Source organism: Zonotrichia leucophrys, chromosome 15 (genome assembly GCF_028769735.1).
Source record: "Zonotrichia leucophrys gambelii isolate GWCS_2022_RI chromosome 15, RI_Zleu_2.0, whole genome shotgun sequence".
Classification (NCBI taxonomy): Eukaryota; Metazoa; Chordata; class Aves; order Passeriformes; family Passerellidae; genus Zonotrichia; species Zonotrichia leucophrys.
This window is the reverse complement of record NC_088185.1, coordinates 14,010,562-14,034,072: the sequence shown is the minus strand read 5'-3', so window position 1 is coordinate 14,034,072 and position 23,511 is coordinate 14,010,562. Positions and strand designations below refer to the sequence as shown.

Sequence of the window (23,511 nt, the reverse complement as noted above, 5' to 3'; positions counted from 1 at the left end):
ATACTTCAAGGGCAGATGAGCTGCTGCCAGCTGTGCTTCCTGAAGGCCAGGAGCTTGGTATGTGGCAGTGCCTGCTCCCATGTGACAGCATAGCTGCAAGTGATGCAGACCCCTGAGTGTGCTGGTGCCTGGTCCCTGAGGGGCTGTGTGACAGCAGAGATTGAGGGCACGGCAGACCCCAGACCCCTGTGTGGCAGCTCTGTGGCAGACATGGCAGGGATCATCCAGCAAGTGAAGATGATGTTGCTGCTAAGACTGGCAGAGGGTGATGCTATGTTAGATGCCACAGTGCTTGGAGGGGTTGGCTTTAGTGTAGTTGCTTGGGCAGGGGCTGTCATGCTCCAGTGGAGCCCAGTGCTGCTCAGGCCTGGAGAGTGGAGAGCTGCTGAGGAACCTAGGGCAGCAGAGGGCTCTGGGATGCCAGTGCAGCTGGAGACCCACCCTGGCAAACAGGCCTGAAGTGAGACATCTGAACCAACACTCCCAGTATGGAAACTGCTGGACCTTCTGCGTACCTCTACCACACCCCAGCTTTCTGGCCTACCATGGTGGGTTCTTCCCTGTGTCAGATGATGCTGTGGTCCTGCTCCACCCCATCCATCTTCCCAGTTTGCTGGGAACTCCCAGAAAAGCAGTGAACTTAATCTCTATGACCTTCTCTGGAGAAGCCCCTGAGTCTCTGGGTTGCTGGACAAGGCAGGGAGCAGCACCTCTCCCCCTCAACTAGGAGCTAGAGGCAGATGGCCACTGCCTGCTTTGCAGAGCCCACAACACCTCTGGGTTATCTCAGGTACTTAGTCCTCTCCAGGGAATACTTCTGGCCTTTGCCCAGAAACAAGATTGAGCCCCAACAAGTTTGTCCTTTACAGAGCAGGACTGCGCTTCAACTGCAGATAAGGACCTTGGGGTCTCCAGGGGAACATCTCGAGAGTGAGACACCAGGGCTTGGCTGTCCCGGCACTGCCTTCTAGGACCTGGAACAGGATGTAGGGACAAGGACACTACAAGCAGCTTCTGAGTTGCAGCAAGCAATAGGACCATGTGAGGGGCACAACATATCCTCAGGGAGCCTTCACAAGTTTTTGGGGGTGCCCTGAGCATTGATCCTGCAGCAGCGTCAGGGAGCAGCTCAAACAGCTCCCCAGATCATGCAGGGGCATCCCACGGTGTGATCCCCCGGGCCCGGTGGGGAAGGCCTCTGGGCAGGAGGTGCTGGTGGCTCTCTGCCTCGCATCCCTCAAGCCGAGGGGCGCAGCAGCTCCTGCGGGTGGGGAGTCCCTGCGGCCCGGCTGGGCTCGGGACACTCTGCGGGCAGCGATACACCCTGGGGCGCTACCCCAAGGTGGCCAGGCCCGAATTCTGCCACACCGGCACCGGCGTGGGGTCCGGGACGGGAGTTCGGCGCAGCACGGTACGGCACGGCTGCTGTTACACGGTGCCAGAACAGGGCTGGGCACCGGGATACAGGACCCGTAGGTCCGGCGGGGCGGCGCCGGGCCGGGCTGGCGGCGGCGGGGCGAGGCGGGGCGGTGGGAAGCGGTGGCCCCGCGGCGCTATTGGGAGCACGAACGGGAGCGGAGCGGAGTCGGGAAAGGGGGGCAGCGGGGCGGGGCGGGAGCGCAGTGGAACCCAGCGCAGGGCCGTGCCGCCCCGGCCGCGCTTTGTTGTCTCGGCCGCCACCGGGTCCCGGCCGCAGCAGCCCGGGCCCAACGGGCAGGATGTCTCAGGAGAGTCTCCTCGGGATGGACGAGGGAACGCTGCGGAAGCTGGTGAGTCCCCAGACTACTCTGGGTCTCGGGATATGGTGCTCGCCCGCGGCGGTTCCGGGGGTAGATCGTGCCTGGAGGTTCCTTGAACCGCCCCCCGGGCCGGGGGCCGCTGTCTCAGGCGCGGGCAGAATGAGACCGGGCGGGCCTCGGGTCTGTTGCTCGGCCGGGGGAACTCTGGAGCCATGTCTGGGAGCAGATGTTGCGCTGGAGACCCATCGCTGGTCCCAGGCGGCAGCACCTGGAGGGACCCGCACTGGCCTGGGTCGAGCTCTGGGCCGGGGGGAGCTCCAGCACTAGCTCTGGTGATTTCGAAGACTCTGGCCCCGCTGCTCTGACCGCTTTTGGCTCTTTGCTCGCAACCTGGCCGTAACCGCCTGTCCCGGCTCCATCTTCTCGGCCGATCCCGGTGAATCGTTCCCCGATGCTGGCGCAGTTCCCTGTTCCCCGCTGTCTCCTTGCGGGCTCCCGCGCTGCCGGGGAGCTGGCGCTGTGCCAGGCGCACTTCCCGGGCTCTGCCTGAATGGCTTTGTATCCCATCCGCTCCTGCGCGGCGGCTCCTGGGGCACCGGCCGGAGCGCTGCCCCAGGAGCGAGAGCTGCAGTCGTGCGCTGCCGCGGCCGGTGGGCTCTGGAGGACGAGGGCCTCCGTGTCCCGAAGACAGGACTCGGGATACTCAGCCGAGCCTGGTGTCCCGGGACGCCCCTACAAGTGCCCGGCTTTGGGCAACCCCGGGGACCCCCGGCCCGGGGCTAGGGCTGTGCTGGCTGCCCCGGGGGTAGAGCCGGGGTGGCCCGGGCCAGCGATGGGGAATAGTCACAGCAGGAAGCTGAGTCAGCCAGGAAGGCAGCTCTGCTGGAACAGGAAAGAGTCGGGAAGCCGGCGGGAAGTGAGGGCTGTGCAGTGGGTCCGCACGAGGGCTGCCCCCGGCTGAGCCTTCTGTCCTGCAGCCCTCAGCCAGCTCGGAGTGACGACACGCAGACCTGCCCGTGGTTCGATCTGAGGACCCCACTTGCTTTTCGTGGGGTGATGCTGGGGCCAATGGACCATCTATCCAGAGGCATGGGGATGGATAGTCAGGGTGTCTTCCCATCTTGCCAGTGCTCCAGCTCTGCCATGTCCCAGCCAAGGTCTCTGATCTGAGATGGAGCCTCAGGAAGAGTGGGTTCCTGGTGTCTGGCCAGACCAGGGAGGTGGATCTCATCCTGCAGCAAGCACTGCTTCTAAGAATGCTTTTTCTTTGACACGCTGAGGCTTTGCCTTCCCAGAGCACTGTGCTTGTGACCCACATTTCCCTGTGTTGTGTGGCACAAGCTGGGGAAAGCCTCATCTGAGCTGGTGTGAGGCAGGGAAGGAATTATTTTTCTTCTGGTTAGGTTTTTGGCTCCACTCAGCTGGAAGAGGATTAGTCCATATAAGGGAAAACTGCCTCTCCCACAGCTTCCTCCCGTCTTCTCTGCTCTCTCCAGCTCTCCACTCTGCCTTGCTTCTCCTCATTTGTCTTAAGTGACACCTAGGCAGCAACATCTAATGTCCCCAGGGAAACTGAAAGAAGGAGGCTGGGGGACTTGAGGAGGTCCCTGCAGCCCCCTCACTCCTGTGCTGGCTGGGCTGGGAGCTGCCAGGAAGCCCCTGCCCTGCAACTCCTGCCATAGACATCTGCATGATTCCTTCCCCAGCTGCCCACTGGTATCCCAGTCCCAGGGAGGCCGGTTGTGATGAACCAATGGAGCAGCATAAAAGTGACCAAGGTCTTGGAGAAGCTGGAGGAGGGAGTAGTGGGGGATGGGGTGAGTGCTACTGCAGGGTGGCCCTTAGGTGGATGTCCAGAAGCAAGAGATTGTTTGAGTGCTCACAGCTGTACCGACCTCCAGGCTGAGGTCTGCCAGCTTTGGGCTGGGGAATGCTTCCCTCTCCCAGCCTCTCCAACTCTTAGTCTGGTTGACTAAGGAGGATATAAATACCTTTGGAGACAGAGGCAAGGCAGGCTTGAGCTAGGAAAGTTGCTGCCATGAGATCTCCTTCTTCTTATACCCAGTAGCCTTTGGCAAATCTTCAATGGCTCTGAGAAGCACTGCATCCCTGCCGTATCCCTGTCATCTAGTGTCCTTCCTGCTTTCCTCTGCCCGGGGGGCAGCCAAGCCATGCTCCCCATGGCTCTTTCTAAAGGTGACAGTGAAGCTTCAGGCCGTAGGAGGTGCTCAATGTGCCAGGCTCATTGAATGTCCCAAAGCAGTTTCTCTGTGGCCAGGCTCCAGCCTCCAAATTGCTGTGTACTGCAGCACTCCAAAGAGCCAGATGGATGCCAGGCTAATTGCAGCCCTCCTGGGGGAGCTGCCCACTGCACCAGGGCTCTGAGCACTGCTGTGTTGGGCACCAGTGGGGAAGCAGCCTATGGGTGCCTTTCACAAAGGCACTCTGTGTGCCGAGGAGAGTGTTTGCTTGGAACCATTAATTTGCTGCCAGCTGGGCAGGGCCCATGGGGCCCCGGCATGTGCCGATCCCTGAGTCTTCCTGTGCTGGCAGGGTTGGGCCCCTTGGTCCTTCGCAGCTGTTGTGGTTTCCGTCATGCTTTCCCTTGCTACTGGCTACGGCGCTTCCAAAGCTGCTTATTTGCCTCATTCTAGCTCCCTGCTGACGTGGGCTTGGAATAAGGCATTTTCTCTTGCCCTGCCATTTCTCCTGTGGGGAGAAGCCTTCCAGGACCTGAGTGCATGTCAGGTCCCAGCTGGAGCCTCCTGCGTAGGGCAGACCCCAGAGCTGGCAAGTGGGTGTCACTCAGCACACACTGGTGCCAGCATGTTTCCTGCACCAGTGTCTGCAGGGCTGGTGTCCCATTGTGTCCTCCTTTCCTCTCCTGGCACTCACGACTTTTGCAGCTGCTATGTACATGCCCCTTCTCCTCTCTCCCCCAACCAGCTGGCCCGACCCAGCTGCTGGGGCCAAGCCACTCACTGCCAGCAGCTTATTTAGGGAGCGGCCAAGACCTTGGCCACCCAATATGCAGCTGAGAACTGTTTTCCTGTTCTCAAAGCCTTTGGATAGCTGCAGGGAGAGCTTGTCCTTACCACAAAGCTCTGCCTTCAGCCCCTCATTTTGAGGTGAACCAAATTCCACCACTTCCCAGCCCATCTATGCTGCCCTGTTTGCAGGGAGCCAGGCTTCCTGGCTGGCCACCATTGCTGCTGGACCATGCCTTTGTCCTGGTGGTAGTTGTCACCACTGTAGTGGCATCCCAAGGATGCCAGCAGCCATCTAGGGCAGATGGGAAATAAGAGGCCCATGAGGATGGAGGCACTGGTTTTCTCTCTAACACACTCCACTGCTCTGGCAGTGCCGTGGCTCCTGCTCTTCCCAGCTGCTTCCCTGGCCTTGTGGTGGCAGAGGTGCCTGATCTGGATAAAAGCCCAGAGTGGGCTGCAGGCCTCAGGTCTAGCCAGGTTGCTGGAAGGGATGGTGCTGCCTGCTAGTGTGGTGGGGGCTGCTGGAGTGGGAAGGAAAGAGCACCCTGACTCCAGGCAGCTCCCCCAGAGGTTATGTGTGTTTTTAGAGTTGGTTTGCCCTAGGGCTTGGTAGTCCTGGCCACCAGTATCTTCCCAGTTGGGGAAGGATAATGCTCCCTATTGGGCTTTGTGGCTGGCAAGGGTTGGAGCACAACAGTTTTGGCTGCTGCTGAGATGACACATGACATCTCCGTGCCTGCTCTGTGCTTGCTAGCTTCACTAAGATGGGGAATGCCCTGCCATATCACCAAACTCCAAGCAGAGAGGGCAAAGGGCAATAGCTTCTCTGGAGAGATAGCTTCTCTGCAGAGAAGTCTGCATACAGGTAGTGGTGTGGGGCCCCCAGTGTGGCTCAGTTCAGGTCCAGTCAAGGGACTAACCCTGATCCCTGCTGCAGCGGAACCCAGAGAGCCTGCATGGGTGGCCTGTCAGTGGCCCATGGGATAGGAAGGGAAGGGACTGATGCACTTGTCCTGTGGCATAGCCATGGCTTCTCCCAGCATGAGGAGCTTGATGCTGACAGCAGCTGGTGTTGGTCATTTGGTTTATTTTAATGAGCTCCATTAAAAGGGGTGGTGTTGATGTCCTACAGCAGGACAGTGTAAGGGTAGTGGGGCCATGCCTGCCCTGACTGGCCTCTCACTGCCTATCTGGCTGCCTTCTGCCCCTTGAACATCAGGAGGTGTGTTCATAGCACTCTGGAAAAATTGGAGCTGGTAGTGGGGCTGACTTGATCTGGAAGAGGGGGAGCAGCTCTGTATGCCCATGCCAGGTGCTGGCCTTTGGTGAGCTGAGGAGCACCTGGAGTCCCTGTGAGATGTTCATGAGAGGCATTTTTGGGTGAGTTGTGGCTGTGCTTCCCACACATAAAGGGTTGGACTTGCATTTAGAACAGATCCCACTCATGGATTTGGTTCCAAGAGCCACCTGCTATGTGCTAGCAGTGAATGAGGATGGGGAGGGCTGCAAGGTGGACAAGATGACTCCTTGGTGGGATGCTGGGGTCCTTTCAACCAGCACCTCCTGGGGAACAGGGGATGAGAAGAGAATGGGCTCTCCTGTCCCTTTGCTGCTGGAGGGACTGGCATGGGTAGGAGGACTCATTCCAGAGCTGATGCTACTGGGAGGGACAGAGCTGCAGTGCACCAGCCCTTGCAGGCGGTAGGACCACTGGTGGGTGTTCATTTCCCTTGCTTGTCTCTTTTACCTTTACATGCCTGGAGGCCTTGGTTCCACCGTGACAGCCTCTCTTCACTATGGCTGGTTCCAGCATCCTGTCCCGGGGTGGGGGGGCCATGCCCACTTCCTGCAGGGCCTGGCAGTGCCGGGCAGCGTGCGCTGGGCATGTGGGTGCCACACACAGACAGTGCCTTTGTCCAGAGCGTGGGCAACTCATGGCAGTATGGGAGAGGGCGGCACCAGGGCTGAGATGGGGACTCAGCAAACAGAGCCGGTGCTGAGCCCTGCCCTGTGCACCCAGCTGGAGGCCACACTGGACCTGGCTGAGCGGCGCCGCATCCGCTCAGCTATCCGGGAGCTGCAGCGGCAGGAGTTGGAGCAAGACGAGGAGACGTTGGCATCCAAGCGCTTCCGCCCAGAACGCAGCAGCCACCGACAGGACAACAAGGAGAACTGGCCACAGTGAGTCCTGTTGTGGGCTGGGGTCATTCCGTGCCTCTGCCCTGGGAGATGGGAGCTGCGGTACCTGGCCCCGCTATGGCTGGGACAGATTTGAGTGAACATGAGGGTGGGAGCAGCTTAGTGCATGGTGGGACCTGTTGCCTGGATCTGCCAGCTGCCCACAAGGGGACTTTGCTCGCAAGCACCCGTGACAGCTCCCAGATGGCCACTCCTCTCACCCTGCTCAGGTCCCAGCGCCTGGAAGAGGAGCAGCAGGCAGCCCTGGCTGCCTTGTCTGAGCAGCTCGAAGCCATCACCAGCGTGGAGGAACTGACAAAACTGGTGAGCGACCATGTGCTGGGGCAGACTGTTTGCTGGGATGGAACTTGTGCTGGGGCTGACCATGGGTCACCCTGTGCTGGGGCTTTTCTGGGTCCTTTCCTCACAGCTGCGGGCAGCGGGTGAGTATGAGGAACGCAAGCTGATCCGAGCTGCCATCCGTAAGCTGCGGGCTGAGGAGATTGAAGGTGAGGCACCATTCCTATGTTCTTGGGGGGGAAGCCCTGGAAGGTGTGAGATGTGGGCAGCTCCTTCCTGAACACCATCTTTGCTCCCACCCAGCTGCAGCCCTGGCTGGAAATGTGCAGAGCAGCCGAAGGGATGGCACCAAGCCTCCCACTGTGCCTGGAGAAATGAAAATTTTCCAGAAGGACAATGCTGAAACACCAGCCTTTACTGGGAGTGAAAAAAGCTGTGGTGAGGACAGCACCAAGCCTCCAGGCGCAGACAAGAGTAGGGAGAGCAGCCCGCAGGACGATGCAGAGCCACCACTGGCCAGGCCAGAGGAGAGTGGGTATGAGGAGGCTGTGAAGCAGGCCCCTGCCCAGCAGCCCAAAGGCTCAGTGGTGAGTGTGTAGAGCATTGCAGGGGGTGGGACTGTTCAAGATTTCACCTTTTACTGGGATTCCTGTGCCAGCCTGTCTGGAGCACAAAGCCCTAAGCAAGCTGTGGTTGCCTGACCAAAGGGATTGAGACAGGTGGGGCTGGGGTCTTTGGGGACAGGGAAAACATGGCTGGGCTGTGCCAGCATGGCCCCAGCAGTGGTGAGCTGGGGCTAGGTCTTCAGGCCAGGGTGCCCCTTGGGCTTCTCCCAAGGATGCTACCCGGTGGGGATCTGGGAGCCCCTGGTGCATGTGGTGCCCCCATCTCTGCTCCAGTTCTTGGAGATGGGGCTCTTTGGAAGCAACTGCTATTCATCTCTCCTGCAGCAGTTTTCCTGCATGGGTAGAAACCTCGATTCCCTGTCCCCTTCTCATGATGGCTGTTCTTCCTAGCCTTTGAGGGGCCAGGGCTCATTCTGGACTGAAGCTGCTGGGAGCTTTCTGGATGGGGGAGGGATTAACTGATGGACAGAGCTGCAAGGAATGAGCACAAACTGGGGTTTTCAGTGCAGCAGGGATGACACTGCAGAGACTCTGTGGTGGTAGGGGATCTCTGCATCCAACCCTGTGGGGTTGCCCTGCAAGGGTGGGAAGAGGAGAAGCAATGGGTGTACCCGCAGCCAGGTAAGAAGGTGTGGGTTCTCCTATCTGCTTCTGTCCAGCCCTGCTTCTTCCTCCGCCTGTCCCAGGGTTGTAGCAGGAGACTGCCAGAGACATGTAGCCTTGTGCCACCTTTCAGCCCCGTCTGCCTCCTCATCTGGATGTGCTGCCATGCTGCCCCCAAGCCCTGGCTGGGCTGGGACATCACTGAGCAGCTGAGAGGGCTGTTCCACTTGATCTGGCTGATTTCTATCTGGCCATTTCCATTCCTGGGTTTGGGGCCTGGCTCTCCTGTGCCCCCTCATGGTACAGGCTCCTCTTCATCTCCCCCTGCCCTAGAGTAATGGTGCTGCTAGAGGCACTGGCACAGCCAGTACTGGCACCTTGTTCTCCAGCTGACACCAGGACACCCCAACCCTGCTCAGACTTATGTCAGAGACAGATCTGTCACCTATGTGTAGTCCTATGTTTGGAATATTTCATCATTTGCAAAGCAGAGCTGCAGGTGCTATGGACAGGGACAGGGTATTGTAGACCTGGATGTTCTCTTCATCACAGACCCCTGGAGGGCCTGGGCTGGAGGCATGGGGCAGGTTTGGGGTCCCCCTTCACTAGACACTGTCTCTCTCCCTGCCCACAGGATGCAGCAGGGTGTGGGGACACTTGTCCCCCTGTGAGCCTCTTCTTGTGACCCCTGTGCAGGGACTGGCTTGTCAATTCCCAGCAGCATGCAGGCAGCGACCTGGATAGCTTGGGAAGAGTCCACAATCTATGCATGCCTGGCTGGAATGGGCCATGGTGGCCCGGTGGGAGACTGGAGCAGGGCTGGTTCTACTCCCCCCAGGCCCGCAAGCAAGAGGATGTGGTGGAGCAGGAGCATGTCCCAGCCGGGATGCAGGAGCTGTGCAGCCAGCAAGCAGGGGACCCCCAGAAACCTGGTGCTCAGGGTGAGTCCTCACAAATGTCCATGGCAAAATCCTGTCTGGGTTGCATGCCTGGGGCCAGCTGCAGGACGATGGAGGGCGTACTATCTCACAGTGGTGGGCAGGGCAGCCGGGTGCCTGCAGGGGCTGCAGGATGCATTGCAGGCAGCTGCAGGCTACCTGAGCAGAGTCTCTTCTCACTCGCAGCTGTGGTTTCAGGGAACCTCGTGCTCCTGGAGCTGCAGCCAGCCCCAGAGCCCAGTCCAGAGCCTGAGGATGATGGTGAGGACCTGCAGCAGGATCAGCCCGAGGCAGCCTGGAAGGAAGGGAACCTGGGCAGCCCTGCCAGCGCCCCAGAGCCCAGTGTGGCACAAAGCCCCAGAGGGGAGCAGTTCATCCGGGGCCAGCCCAGTGCTGGCAGCCAGGTACAAAACTGGTGGCAGCTGCCACTGCCGTCCTTGACCAGGGCTGGCACTCTGTGGGGTGAAGCCAACTTGATGGGTGGACTGCATGTAACCCCCAGCTGAGTGCTCTGCCCCTCTGCTCCCACAGCTTCATGTTGGGGTACACTGCCAGGTGCTGGGGCCAGGTGGGAGACATGAGAGGCCATCAGTGGGTAAGTGTAGCCTTGAGGGGGGTGACACGAGAGCTGTGCCCCCCTGCCAGCTGGGCAGTGCCACCCCAAGGCCCCCCACTCCCCTGTCCTGCATCATGTACATCCCAGGCAGCCCTGGGGACATGACTCCAGCCCACGGCCAGGAATGTGAGTGCAGGACACGGCCAGGCCAAAGCCACCCCTAGCTGGGGGCCGACTGCTGCCTAGCCAAGTGGTGGCAATGCCCATCCCAGCCAGGGAACTGGGGGCCAGGCGGGCTGTTTACTGGGTCTCTCACTCTGGCCGGGTTACTGCAGGGCCATGAAAGGGAATCCGTGCCAGTAGCAAACCCTGGCCTTTTGCATTCTTTGTCCCAATAAGGCTGGGAGCTGTGCACGGCTGGCTCTGACCACCCCCACCTTGGGCCCAGCACCCTGCAGGGCCTCCCCACAGCCCTGAGGGATTCCAGTGGCAGCAGTTGCCCTCTTCCTACTGCTGGGAAAACCATCCCCATGGCTGTGCCAAGAGGAAATGGGGAAAAAACCAAAAAGCAGCTCTCTGCTTCCAGGGTCAGGGGTGCTGCCCTGACAGGCAGAGGTTGCTGTCCTTCTGAGGAGCCCCTGGAGGCTGCTGGCTCCTGGGAAGGAAGAAGCCCTAGGAATATGCTAGGGGTGATAGGTTGCAGACGGCACAGCCCTGGGATAGAGGCAAGTGTGCAAGATCTGCCCCCCCCTCCCTTGCCTCATAGGGGGCTCAAACCTGGATTCTGAGGAGAAGCTGAGCCCCCTCCCTCCATGGACATCAATGACTCCAGTCCAAGGGCAGAGAGCTCTGCCTGCACCCTTGAAGGCTGACCCACCTAGCCCCTTCAAGGTCTCTCCAGAGGCAACGATATGCCAGGGCCTGGTGAGGACAGGGGTGATCCCAACCTTTCAACACAGATCCCAGGGACCCCCACTGCACTGCTGGGTGCAGAGCCTCCCCTCTGCAGTGTGGTTTTGCAGTGCAGGACAGAGCCCATGCCCGGGGTGCAAGGCAGCCCACAAGTGCTGGTGGATTTTGGCACTAAGCTCTGGGGAGTGTGGAGTAATGGGGAGGGAGACTGCAGGGGTGCTGTGCTGCAGTGGGGCGATGCCGGTAGCACCTGTGCTGTGCTCATCCTCTGCCTCCTTTGTGTCATTCCTTCCCTGGCCTGTCTCTTTCCAAGCATCAGTGCCCACCCAGGAGGTCATGGGGACCCCGGCTCGCCCGAATACTCACCGGTGGGAGCTGGTGCCCTCCTCCCTGGCTGGCCCCACAGGTAAGATCGTAGTGATGGCTGCCTCCATTCTCTGCTTCGCAGTGGTGGGATGTCCCTGCTGGAGCCTGGGCAGGTGCGGAGCTCTGCAGTGCCAGGATGCCGCATGATGCTGCTGGCTGCCTACCTGCCCCTTTTGCTTCTTGCCCAGAATCCCTCCCTCCTATCCATGTGCAGTGGGGGGAGGGAGAAGAGGCTTTGAAGGGCTGCAGCCACCCTGGGAAATGTTGGCTTATGATGGGATCTCTGGGGGACAGCAGTACCTCCCGTGAGCACGTGAGGGATTGCATGCACGGTCAGGCACTCCGGGGGCATTGTGCGTCGTGTGGGCAACCTCGGGGGGGCTGCATGCGCAGTGTGGCATCCCGGGGCGGGGCCAGCATGCATCGCAGGGGGCACGCCAGGATGGGGGGCAGCGTGTATCGCAGGGGGCACCGCGGGGCGCTGCGTGCACGGTGCGAAGCCCGGCCGGCGGGGACGCGCGCCGGCGGCCGCAGTGCGGTGACCCCGCGCCCATCCCCGCAGCGCCGCGCCCCGCGGGACCCCTGCCCTCCCCCGCCGCCGGCTCGGTGCGGGAGCGCGCGCAGCGGTTCGGGCCGGCGGGGGCGGGCGGCGCGGGGGGGCGGGCCGGGGCCGGGTCCGGGGCCGCCCAATGGCAGCGGGAGCCCCGCACGGCCCCGCCGGCGCCCGCTCAAAACGCGCGGGGCAGCGGCGGCGCAGAGCAGCGCCCGGCCCCGCGCCCCGCCGGCTCCCGCCTCGACGCCATGAAGACCTTCTTCACCATCGAGATCAAGGACGGGCGCGTGCAGCCCCTGGCGCCCCGCATCACCGCCACCCCCGGCAGCCAGCGGGCAGGTGGGCACTGGTGGGGTACGGGGTGTGCACGACAGGTCCAATGGGCAGATGGCATCTGTCATAAGGCTTGACACTCACTGTAGGGGTGATCGGCATGGGTGTCATGCAGGGAGGTGGGACTGAAAAAGATGTGGATCTCTCGGGAAGGTGGGCACCGCAGGGGAATGGGTATCTACTGGGCTGTAAGCACTACAGGACTGTGCTCCTAATACGACAGTGTGCACAGCTGGGCAGTGGAGTAGGTGGATGCCAATGGGTCGTCGGGCACTGACATTTGGTGGGCATAAATGGGCAGGTGGAGGCGGGCAGGGTGAGCCAGGCCAGGTGGGTGCTGATCGGTGGCAGGGTGGCAGCAGGGGCATTTGAGTGTGCCAGAAGAACAAAGCATGCCTGGTAGCCCTCATCCTTTGGCATGCACTCTCATCGTGCTTGGAGCATCTCAGTTTGGGGAGATCATCTGGCCCTGCAGCCTGTCCCCAGCCCTACCGACTTACCGTGTTTGGGGTCATTCTCCAATCCCTGCCCTGCCCTCGCAGCCCTGCCCCATCCTCTCCCCACTGACCTGCTGGTTCAGGGGAGCCCACGCCATCCTGCTCTGCCCCATCCCACAGCTGCACTGTGTCTGTTCCAGCCCTGCCCCAACCCTGCTTGCCTGCAGATGTGGCTGGCTCAGGATGCTCCTGTGGCCATCCCTCGCATCGGGGGGTCTTGGCTCCAGCTGAGACACTGCAGAAAGTGCCCTTCTTTGGGGAGGATGATAAGCCAGGGCAGTGAGGGATCTCAAGTGCGCCATCTCTTGCTCGCCCCCAAAGCCCTTTCCCTGTGCCAGAGCTCAGTGCTCACTGCTAGGGCAAGATGTGCGAGGCAGGCACATAGCCCAGCCAGAGCCACTCCCCAGCTGTGGGGCTGAGCCTGTGGGCTGGTTCAGAGCCCACATGCCTCTTGCTCCCCTTGCAGAGGTGACTCTGGATCTGCGGAATGCCCCCATCCGTATCACCACCATCCCCAGCAGCGTCAGCAGCATCTGCAACATCAGCAGTGTCAGCAGTAATGTCACCAAGGTGAGTGCCCAGGGGGTCTGTGGAGCTGTGCTCCACCTGGCCATTATGTGGCAGCTCCAAGGCATGGGGACCAGGGACCAAGGAGTTAGTGAAGGCAGTGTGCCGCAGAGGCTCTGTCTGGTTTTGGTTGGTGCTTTTGTTTTGATAGGGTTTTTTTTCATCAAGAGACCCTGGACTTTGTGTTTGGTTGCACAGCCCTAAATGAGCCCCCTGCACTCTGGACTGTGCCACCATGTACTCACACCAGGGGAGGTGCGCAGAGGGGGACAAGGAATCTTTTGTGGGTCTTGCTTTGTTTTAAACACCTTTAAGGGTGGCAGCAGCTCAAGGAAAAACCCATTGCCAACCACCCCTCTGTTTTTCCTCATGGGGATGGGCCTTGGCCATGTGTCTGGGGAGCCTGCCTTGGAGGGGGGCTACTCCTCAAAGGTCTCTAAAGCACTCTGGAGCTGTGGGTTGGGGTCTTTCATGTTTCTGCTATGCCATCCTGAGTGGAGAGTGCTCAAAGCCCCAGCCTGCCGGGGAGGGATTCTTGGGTGCAACTGAAAGAAAAAAAAACCTGAAAAAACAACCCTTTTGCAGAGAGGGCAGGCTGTGAGGCTGTGGCCATCCTGGGGCTGGGTGCACACAGGAGACAGCCCTTCAAGTGTTTTAATCTGCTCCTGCCCATCTAGGGTAATGCAAGGCGTCTGTGTGCCGCCTTGGCAGGAGCCACGATGTCAAACGTGGCTCTGTTTCACTCATGGCCCTGCGCACGCCTGGCTGCCTCTGCAGGAACAGCCCTGTGGGTGGCCTGTGTCACTGCCAGTGGCTGTGGTACCAGTGGCTTACCCCATCCTCAGCCCAGCCCTTGCCAGCATGAGGCAGGCAGTGCCCACAGGTGCTGCCCACACCTGCCAGCAGGTCCTGCCTGTGGGCAGCTGGCTGTACTGGGGTGACTTCCCTGTGCCAATGCGCTTGGGCATGCTTGGCCCAAGCACTTGTCAGCTCTCATTAAGGTATTAATGGGTCTGTCCTGAGACCCATTGGCTGCCATGGCAGGAGATGCAGCTTCCAGGTATGCTCCCGGTGGGCAGTGAGGAGGAGGAGGATGAGGCAGTGGCGCTGGCAGCTCTGCCATGTAGGGATTGGTTGGAGGACCAGCAGGCTGTAGGGACCTGGGGGCAGTAGCCACGGTGGCATGTCTTCTTGTTGGTGCGGTGCTGCCTTTACCTGTGCAGGGACCCACTCCCCCTGGGCCAGGCATTGGGGAGCACAGGGGTATGAAGACCTAAAATTCATGCTGTGACCAAGGCCCTTGCACCAATGCCAGCCTGGAGCTGGAGATGTTGTGCTGTGGGTGATGCTGGCCCAGAGTGGGAAGTCTCTTGGGCAGAAGAACATAGCAGTGGTTGGCTTTTTCATTCACCCAGCACTGCCGTGGTCAGGGCTGGTCCCCACCAGCCCCTAGGCTGGTATCTGGCCCTGGCAGCCTCCAGGGGTGGGGGGGCCTCTTGCAGGGCTCCCCTTGCTGAGCCACCTGGTCCCACAGCCGGATGTGCTGCCAAGTGTGGCGCCTGGCTCAGCACCCCTGCACGGGACCCCCGGCTGCTGGGACCAGAATAGCCCACAGGCAGGGAGCGGGCCAGCCTCCAGCCGGGGGGGTGCCTGGGCCCCTATAAAGGGCAGCAGGACAGCTGAGCGGGGCTCGCCGCAGCGCCTGCACCGCCATCATGCCAGGGCTCAGCTTGGAGGGACTGGCGCAGGCTGGGGTGGCAGAGCTGGCAGAGCTGCGGCAGGAGCTGGTGGCATTCCGGGGGGCAGCAGAGGGGCAGCTGGAGCGGGCTCTGCAGCGAGTGCAGGCACTGGCACAGGCACTGCAGACATTGGAACAGGAGCACCTGGAGTTACGGGCAGAGCTGGGGCGCCTGGGCCGCCGCCTCGATCTGCTGGCACCAGGGCTGCAGGTGCCCCCCAGGGAGGACATCAGCACCCTCTTTCTGGAAGCACAGGACCCTTGCACTCACTTTGAGGGCACTGAGGAGCCCAGTGTCCCTGCGGCCCATCCACCCACTTTCTCCAGTACGCGCCAGCAATCAACCGTGCATCTCTCCCGAAGCAACAGCAGCGTGAGTGTGGGCAGCCCTGCCCCATGACAGGGGGAAGGGAGGGGGTCACCAGCCCCCAGGGCTCCTGGGGGTATTTGTAGCCCTGGCACAAGGCGTGACTGTGGCAGTGGTGCACGGGGACACGGCACCGTGGGGATCTGCCGCTCCTTGGGCTCACTGTGGTGGGGCTGTGCACCCACCTATTTTGCATTCCCAGTGTGCCAGGTGGGAGGCCCCAGGCAGCAGTCTTGCCTCCACCACAGCACCAGGCACAGGTGGTGGCATGGGTGCATGGGCCAGTGTTAACTCTGACTGATGGCTTTGCCACGGATCGGTTTACCAGGTCACAGGATGCAGGATGGGACCAGGTGTGTGCATGGCTGCTCTGGCCGCAGTCTGTCATCTCTGGTGCCCTGTGCCCTATTCTGGGCCTGGCCCGCTGCCTGCTATGCATTGCTGGGGGGTTGTGCTGAAAGGGACTTGGCTGTGCTCAGGCAGGGGCCGAACTGGCTTAGATCCTGGCAGGAATGCAGAAGAAGGCTCTTGACCTGCTGCACAAGCTCTTCTCTGCACTAAGTCCCTTAATTCCGTGAAAATCCCTGTGCTGCTAATGGTGTGCACTGGCCTTGCCGACACCTTGCCCACTGCTGGGTAACAGCCACTGCCCGGCCCAGAGCTGTGGGCAACTCCTGCTTGCTGGGGGACCCAGCCACCTCCTACCAGGGAGCAGAGAGAGGATTTGGAGATATTATGGCAGCCAGACTGGAAGGAAGAGAGGGACTGCTGGGTCTTCCTGGGGCATGGGGTGCTGCAGATTACCATGTTCCCCTGCCTGCCTTGGGCGCTGCAGATGCTTGCAGCACCCACCAGCTGAGAACACTTAGGCACATCCTCTCTAGGGTTCTCACGGCCTGTGGCACTGGGCAGGTGTCAGGGTGATGAGGGCCTGGACCCTGAGAAGCGGTGGGGGTGTGGCCAAGCTGGCAGGGGGCTCAGCTGCATTGTGATGTTCTTGCAGATGGAGCCAGAGGTGGTGGAGCAGCAGCAGGCACCAAGGCGAGAACCAGAGCTGCCCAACGGCATGGAGAAGGTGCAAGTGAGGGAGGTGGAGAGAAGGAGCAAGCTGAATGTCGAGGAGCTGAGCAAGATTGAGGATGAGGATATTCTGGATAAGATGGTACTTCTTCCTCTGGTTTGGGCTCCTGCAAGAAGGTAAAGGGACCTCAAGCTGATGGCAGAAGTCTAATGATGACTTCCCCCTCCTGCAGCTGGATCAGACAACAGACTTTGAGGAACGACGGCTGATTCGAAATGCCATGCGGGAGCTGCGCCAGCGCAAGCGAGGTACTCGGGGATGGTGATCCCTGCTGGAATCAGAATGGTGGTGGTAGCAAATATAGGGTGCTCAAGTGTGGCTGTCCAGCTGCGGGGAAGCAGTAGGAACCAGTGTGTGCTGGTTCCTCTGCTGCCCCCTTGGCTTTGTGACGCCAAGGACATCATCCTTCCCACAAACCAGTTGTGGCCAGCAGCAGCTGCAGGACTCCTGGTGTGGCAGGAACCATGCACACCACCCCACTTCCCTGCTGATGCCATCTCCCACTCATGTTTGCAGACCAGCGGGAGAAGGAGCGGGACCAGCGGCTGCAGGAGGCTAGGAGCCAATCTGTGACAGGAAGGGCTGGCCATGCCACAGAGACCACCACCACGCAGAGCACTCAGTCAGCCGATGGCTCGGCATGCAGCACCGTCACCAAGACTGAGCGTCTTATCCAGTCCAGTATGAGCTGGGCCAGGAGGGGGGTGTGCCAGCCCTTGGGGGCCTTGCAGAATCCCTCCCAGTGCTCCGCCACTACAGCTCCTTTGCCGTTCGCTGCCTGTCCCGAGTCTGGCTAGACTGTCCTGGGAACAGGACAGTGTTCCAGAGCTGAGTCTCTGGCTTGCCCAGAGTCTGCCTGGGGATAATTAGGGTTTTGCTCTGGTGACTTCACTCTGAATCCCCAACCCTGTCAGGATGGCAGGGCCTCATCTGCACCTTTGGCCTGTGTCTTGTCTCCTATATCCCTGCTCTCCCAGTCCCTGGATGGCTCAAGCTGAGTGGCTGCAGGGGCTGAGGGATGCCCCAGCTCCCTGTCGCTTTGCGCTTGCCTCTTTGTTCTCTGCCTGTGGGGCACATGCCCTCTGTCCTCCCTCTGCCTGCTATGCCCATGGCTCTACCACCTGGGACTTCTCCCTATTGCAGTGAGTGGGTGTGAATGCTTGGCAGCACCAAGTGTCTGTGGGTGCTGCTCTTCCCAGCCAAGCAGTTCCCATTGCTTTGTCCCTGCAGGTGATGGCAGCAAGACCTCCCGTACTACAACCATGGAGTCAAGTTATGTGAAGAGATCAGACAGTAAGAGTTTTTCCTGCCCTTTCCCCATAGCATCCTCAGGGTGTAACCCTGGGGCATCGCTGCTGCTGAGCCGTCAGTGCCCTGGTGCAGGCAGAGTCCTGCCTTCCTGGCATAGCTGCCCTCAGCTCCTGCCCAGGGCCTCTTTCCTTCCTTTCTCTCTGCAGATGGCAACAGCACTTTCGTTCAAACTAAATCATCCTACAGCTCCTCATCCAAAAAGACAGGCAGGTGAGCAGAGGTTCCTGTGGGGACAGCCCCACATGTCACTGTCACTTATCTGCTTGCACAAATCCTCTGCCCAGCTTGCAGTGTCCTCACGCAAATGGGACTCCAAAGCCTCCTGGTCCTTAAGGTACATCCACTGTGTTCAGAGGTTCTCGTGGGTCCTTCCTTGGGGACAGAGATAGGTCTGCCAGCTGAGGACCTTAAGCCACCTCTCTTCTATCCCAAAGACATGGAGGTCTCCAGAGTTCCAGGGCTGGCCATGGGCTGAGACCACTGTTGGCCCTCCTCTGGGTTGCCCAGAGCCCCTTTAGCATTGCCTGTCTCTCTCCCAGCATTTTTGACCGTGAAGATGAGAGTGCTTCTCGGCAGAGCAGCCTGGCAGCGCTGGAACGGCGTCAGGCGGAGAAGAAGAAGGAACTGATGAAGGCTCAGAGCCTGCCCAAGACATCAGCCTCTCAGGCACGCAAGGCCATGATGGAGAAGCTGCAGAAGGAGGGTGGGAGGTGAGGCTGGGCCTGGGGCAGGCTGGCCAGGGCAGTAACTGCTGCGCAAATAACAACACCCTGCAGCTATGGATAACACCCCATGTCTCCTGCCACAGTTCAAACCCTGCAGCATCACAGACTGCTGTGCAGCGCTCCTCCAGCTTTGGCGTGCCTAATGCCAACAGTATCAAGCAGATGTTGCTGGACTGGTGCAGAGCCAAGACCCGGGGCTATGAGGTGGGTGCCACTTCCTCTTCCTGTCCCAGGGCCAGTCAGTCTGTCCCTTGGTAACTTTGTTGCTCTCTCAGCACGTGGACATCCAGAACTTCTCATCCAGCTGGAGTGATGGCATGGCCTTCTGTGCCTTGGTCCACAATTTCTTCCCTGATGCATTTGACTACAGTAAGCTGACGCCCCAGAACCGCCGCCAAAACTTCGAGGTGGCCTTCTCTTCTGCAGAGTACGTACCTCTCTTGCCATCATATGGACTTGGGATGGCTTGGAGCAGCTTGGGGTGGCTCTGCTGCTCGCTACTGGGGCGAGGGGGGACACATGGAGTTGATGGTGCTGGAGGTGGGTGCCTCTAGGTGTCACTCCCCCCATGCAATACAACAAGGTTAGGTGCTGTGGGGGCAAACAGAAGCTGGTATGGGCAGAGTCACAGGAGGCCAGTGCAGCCCAGTCTAGTGTGGCAAGGGTGGGTATAGGGGTCTGGTTTCATGAATGTGGGGCAGAGCACCCAAAGGTAGAGCAGCAGCCCCATGAGCCCAGCTGGCTTCCAGCAGTACTTTCCATCCTGGGGACCAGGTGTGGGACTGCAGCCTGTGGGGGGAGCAGGGTTGGCCTATGCCAGGTTCCTCCTTTCACAGTTATAGGGCCTCAAACACCATTGCACCTTCTCCAGTTTTCTTCCTTTCTCTTTTTGCTTCTGGTTTTCCTGGGTGCTGAGAGATGGGAGTGCACCTAGCTGGAGGGCTGGCAGCCAGCCCCTCTCTCCTTCCTTCTGTCTCTCTCCCACCCACCCACTCTTCTCCAGCACCCTGCCAGGGGGCAGGGCTGGGGGTGGGGGGTCCCATCCTGCTGATGTCCAGGGTGGCAGGGTGAGATGGGGATTCCCACAAGCTCCCAGGGTGCCGTGGTGCTGTTTGGTGGAGCGAGAAGGGGGCTGTGGGCCTGGCTCTTGGCGCTCCTGTTAATGGATTTTTTGCCTTAATTGGGAAACTGGTGCGCGGACTTGAGAGAGCCATCGATCTCTCCGGCCTGGAAGCCAGGTGGCCTCTCGTCCTTCCTCCTCCTCCAGCTCTTGTGAGCGTCCTTTCCTGAGCTTCCTGCACCAGGGCTGTGCCGCGCGGTTCCAAGTGGAGCTGGGCAGGAGGGCTGGGCTTGCCCCCCGCCATCCTCCCAGCGGTTCTATACAGGAGCTGTATAGAGTGCTGCTCCACTCTGGAACCCGCACCCCGAGCACCTGGCGTGCCAGAACACCTCACTCGTCCTCCTACTCCTCCTCCTCTTCCGTCTGTCTTTCCCTCTGGACTTCACGCCTCTCCACGCCACTCACCTGCCCCTTTCCCCCTTGCTTGTGCCCCCCCCAGTATCACTGAATGGCCTTGGCATGGGGTGCCTGGAGCCCTCCTGCCCCTGCATCGTGCATCCCCAGAGCATGCCAGAGCGGAGCAGCTGCCAGTGGGATGGGAACTGCACTGATCTGTGTCTCTTGTTTTCTCTTCCTCCCCTCCCTGACTGGGCTGCGGTCACTGGCTTGCCCCTCTCTCTCCCCGCACCCAGGAAGCACGCGGACTGTCCACAGTTGCTGGACGTGGAGGACATGGTCCGGATGCGCGAGCCAGATTGGAAGTGTGTGTACACATACATTCAGGAATTCTATCGCTGCCTGGTCCAGAAGGGGCTGGTAAAAACCAAAAAGTCGTAGCCCATTGTCAGCCCCCCTCAGGACTGATGGTGAGAACCTTCCCCTCCAAGTACCTGCCCATGTGCCCACCACCACCAGGGCTCGGCAGGGAACTGACTGCCTCGGCTGTGGATGAGGCTGGGGGATGCTGATGGGTGAGGGGCAAGTCCTGGCGGTGCCAGACAGGACCCAGCAGGAGGTTGGCAGGGACAGCTGGCTGGGCTTCAGCCTTCTGGAATAGCACCTGTGGGGGTTTGGGCAGGGGGGACTGTTTCACCCTGGAGTGCTGTTTGCTCTCCAGCTGTGGGGAGGGCAGTAGTTAGAACAGAGCCGGGCCCCCAGGGCTGAGCCTGACCCAGGGGTCAGCTGCTGGGGATGCCACCCAAGGTGTTCTGAATGGTGCTGAGTGTGGGTGGCCCCTCAGGATGCTGCAGCATCACTGCTTCCACTTGCTGCCTCATTCCCCTGCCTCAGGGTGCATGCCCAGCTCCAAGAAGCTGCCTGCTCATATATGGGCAGAAGCAGGAGTCTGGAAAGTGTGACTCAAGGCTCAGGTCCTGCAGTGTTTGTGCCTGTCTCAGGGCATCCTGGCTGGCGCTAGAGCTCTGGCTCCCCTGACTCTGCACAGTGCTGGCACACCAGGGTCCAAACAATGGCTTTATAAGGGCAGAGTCACTCTCTGTGCACTGCCATTGCTCCACCACTACCCTGAGCCAGGCTGGCAGTGGCAAGGGCTTTCCAAAGGCCCCAAGCATTTTCCCTCCCACTCTCACAGTGGCCAAATCATGAGGTGGGGCTGGTGCCAGTCAGGCTGTGGGCTTGGAGCCCACTGAGCAGGCAGCAGAGACCTAATGCAATGGCTGGGCCCATGGGACTCAGGGTGGGGGGCTCTCCTGGGCCCTGGTGCTCCCCAGGGGCTGGCACTGGCTGGGGTCACTCCTTGGGGTGGGACTCTTCTAGGGGGCCAGCGTGTGCAGTGGGGCTACTGCAGGAGGGGAGAGGGGAGGTTCAGGGCTTGGGGGTTGAGGGTGTTGTGGTGGGTGGCAAGCTTAGGATTCAGATCCTCCTTGTGTACCCTGCCTTTGGGGGCAGATCCCTGCCTTGGGTCATCCTTGTGCACCCAGAGCCTTGGGGGCAGAAACTTGAGTGGCCCAGGCCAAAGCAGCTGAACTGGCCATGGCAGCAGCAGGTGCTGCCGGTTTGTGTCAGCACCACCCCCAGTGCCAATGCAGCCCTTGCTCCAGCAGCAGCCTGAAGGGGAAACAGTGTCTGGTAGGGGTGTGGGGCCTGGGCAGGGCCAGGAGGGTTGGCAGAAGTGGTAGGGTTGCTTCTGTGCCCCCCACCCCTTCTCTCCCTGTAGAAAGGAGCAGACAAGAGGTTGCCAGATCCCCTCCATGGTTGGAGGGGAATCCTGGATCCAGCCCTTCCTGGTTGTCATCAGGACTCCTAATTGTGTTATCAGCCCCTTCAAGCGCCCAAGGAGCCCCAACCTGGGCAGAGACATAGCCCAGGGAACTGGATGGGTGGCAAGACAGAGTAGGCCACCCCGCCAAAAGGGCAGGGGCAGAGCCCCAAAGTTTCTATGGGGATGGGGACACAACCACAACTGATCTTCCAGGGTGCCACAAGACTGGTAGCTCCTGGAGCCAGGTCCTGCATGGACCCCTGCACTGTGGTGGGGCAGGGAGAGAAGGAAATAGGCCAGGGCTGAGTGAGCTGAGGCAGGGCGGCGCCCACTCCAGCAGCAAGGAGTGCTGGGCTTGGTGCAGGTAGCCCCTGGGTTCCAGTCCAGGGCAGGGGAGGGAGCCAGGTTGGCAGGGCTTAGGGGAAGGCAAAACAGCAGAGCCAGGACATGAGGCACGAGTAAGGGGCAGCACTTAACCAAGACCACCCCCTGCTTTCCCTGAATCACTTGGTAGGGTTTGAGGCTAGGGCACGGCAGACACCTGCAGCCAGGCTGGCCTCTCTCTAGAGGACATCAGCATCAGCTGGAGGAGCAAGAGGAGGAGGGTGGGCACAGCTTTAGCAGGGGATGATTGCCAGCACCAAGTGGGATGGAGAGCATCTGGGGAGCCAGGGGTGCAGACAATTGGGCCACCCCTGCCCTGGGGCAGGCACCTCCTAGGGCAGATAGCACATGCTTTTCCCAGTGTCAGGAGCAGGACTGTGGTACCAGGGTGGGGTGGGGGGGATGCGAAAGGAGCTCAGCAGGTCTGAGGGCAGCAGTGCCCACACCAGCAGGCCCTAAGCAGTGTGGGGTGCCCATCCCAGCCCCACACGTGGCAGCCCGCTTGAGGCCATGCTGAAGGCTTCATCTCTGCAGGACGCTGGTGGACTGCGTGCCGCTGGTGGAGGTTGAAGACATGATGATCATGGGGAAGAAGCCTGACGCCAAGTGCGTCTTCACCTACGTGCAGTCCCTCTATAACCACCTGCGTCGCCACGAGTTGCGCATGCGGCAGAAGGAGTGCTAGAGCCTGCCCTTTCCACCCCACTGCTGCCCTCACCCCAGAGCTGCCTGTGGGCAAGGGAGCTGCTTGCCTGGGAGGGTCTGGGGGGCCATGGGTCTGGCACTGAGGACAGAATTCTTCCACCAGGGCACCCCCACACCTCTGCCTTGGCAGAGCTGTTTCTGCCTCGGCCAGCTGTGGGCTGACCCTGTGGGCAGAGCCAGGTGGGCACTGCTGGGGATGCTCCCACATTGGCTTGCCCCCCATACTCCAGCCTTTTAAGTTATTTGTTCTCCAGGAATTATTTGCCCTGCAGGTACCATCCCTATGTCCCTGGGGTGGCACGGGCACAGCTGTGCCCTCAGACTCGGGCCACCCCATGGGTCTGTGGCTGTGCAGGGCTGTGCAGTTCAACCAGGGCCATGGTATATCCTGCAGGCAGCACCTGCCAGGGGTTCCCTTGGTCCCCTGCAAGGAAGCCTCTCTGCCCACTGCAGGCCGTGCTTGGTGTCACCTCCCTGGGGACAGCTCCACAACCGTGCCAACTCCCTGCTTCCCACCTCCACCTGCACCTGAGGCACTTCCACATTAGGGGCACCTGTGGGCTGGGGAGGGGGTAGCAGCAAGGGGTCCCAGGGGAGTGCAAGTTGAACGGTGCAAGCTGGGACAACCGCCCCCACTCTCCTCTCCAGCTAAGGCCACCCACGTGCTCAGCGCTGCTTGCCCTTTTGTCACATCTCTACACCTGCGCTGACACGTGTACCAACGCCAGTCAGATAATAAAGGTTTATCTAGGGCAATGCCT

At 60.5% G+C, this 23,511-nt stretch overlaps 1 protein-coding gene across 5 annotated transcripts; it reads left to right on the top strand.

Moving 5' to 3' along the window:
• The first annotated feature begins 1,577 nt into the window (after positions 1–1,577).
• On the top strand, positions 1,578–23,506 carry SMTN (smoothelin). Of its 5 annotated transcripts, XM_064727309.1 has the most exons (22): positions 1,579–1,769; positions 6,750–6,910; positions 7,138–7,231; positions 7,338–7,416; positions 7,511–7,794; positions 9,275–9,377; positions 9,561–9,778; positions 9,906–9,969; positions 11,156–11,248; positions 11,771–12,100; positions 13,058–13,161; positions 15,153–15,269; positions 16,267–16,425; positions 16,517–16,592; positions 16,861–17,025; positions 17,575–17,637; positions 17,802–17,865; positions 18,195–18,365; positions 18,464–18,584; positions 18,656–18,807; positions 20,133–20,306; positions 22,580–22,718. In XM_064727309.1, the coding sequence occupies exons 1-21, from the start codon at positions 1,719–1,721 to the stop codon at positions 20,275–20,277; spliced, it is 2,814 nt and encodes a 937-aa protein (XP_064583379.1). In that variant the 5' UTR covers positions 1,579–1,718; the 3' UTR covers positions 20,278–20,306; positions 22,580–22,718. The 5 variants fall into 5 exon arrangements, with proteins under 5 accessions (XP_064583378.1, XP_064583379.1, XP_064583380.1 ...); XM_064727308.1 differs by lacking the exon at positions 20,133–20,306 and having other exon boundaries at positions 1,578–1,769; positions 22,580–23,506; XM_064727310.1 differs by lacking the exon at positions 20,133–20,306 and having other exon boundaries at positions 9,573–9,778; positions 22,580–23,506.
• The last annotated feature ends 5 nt before the right edge of the window (positions 23,507–23,511 follow it).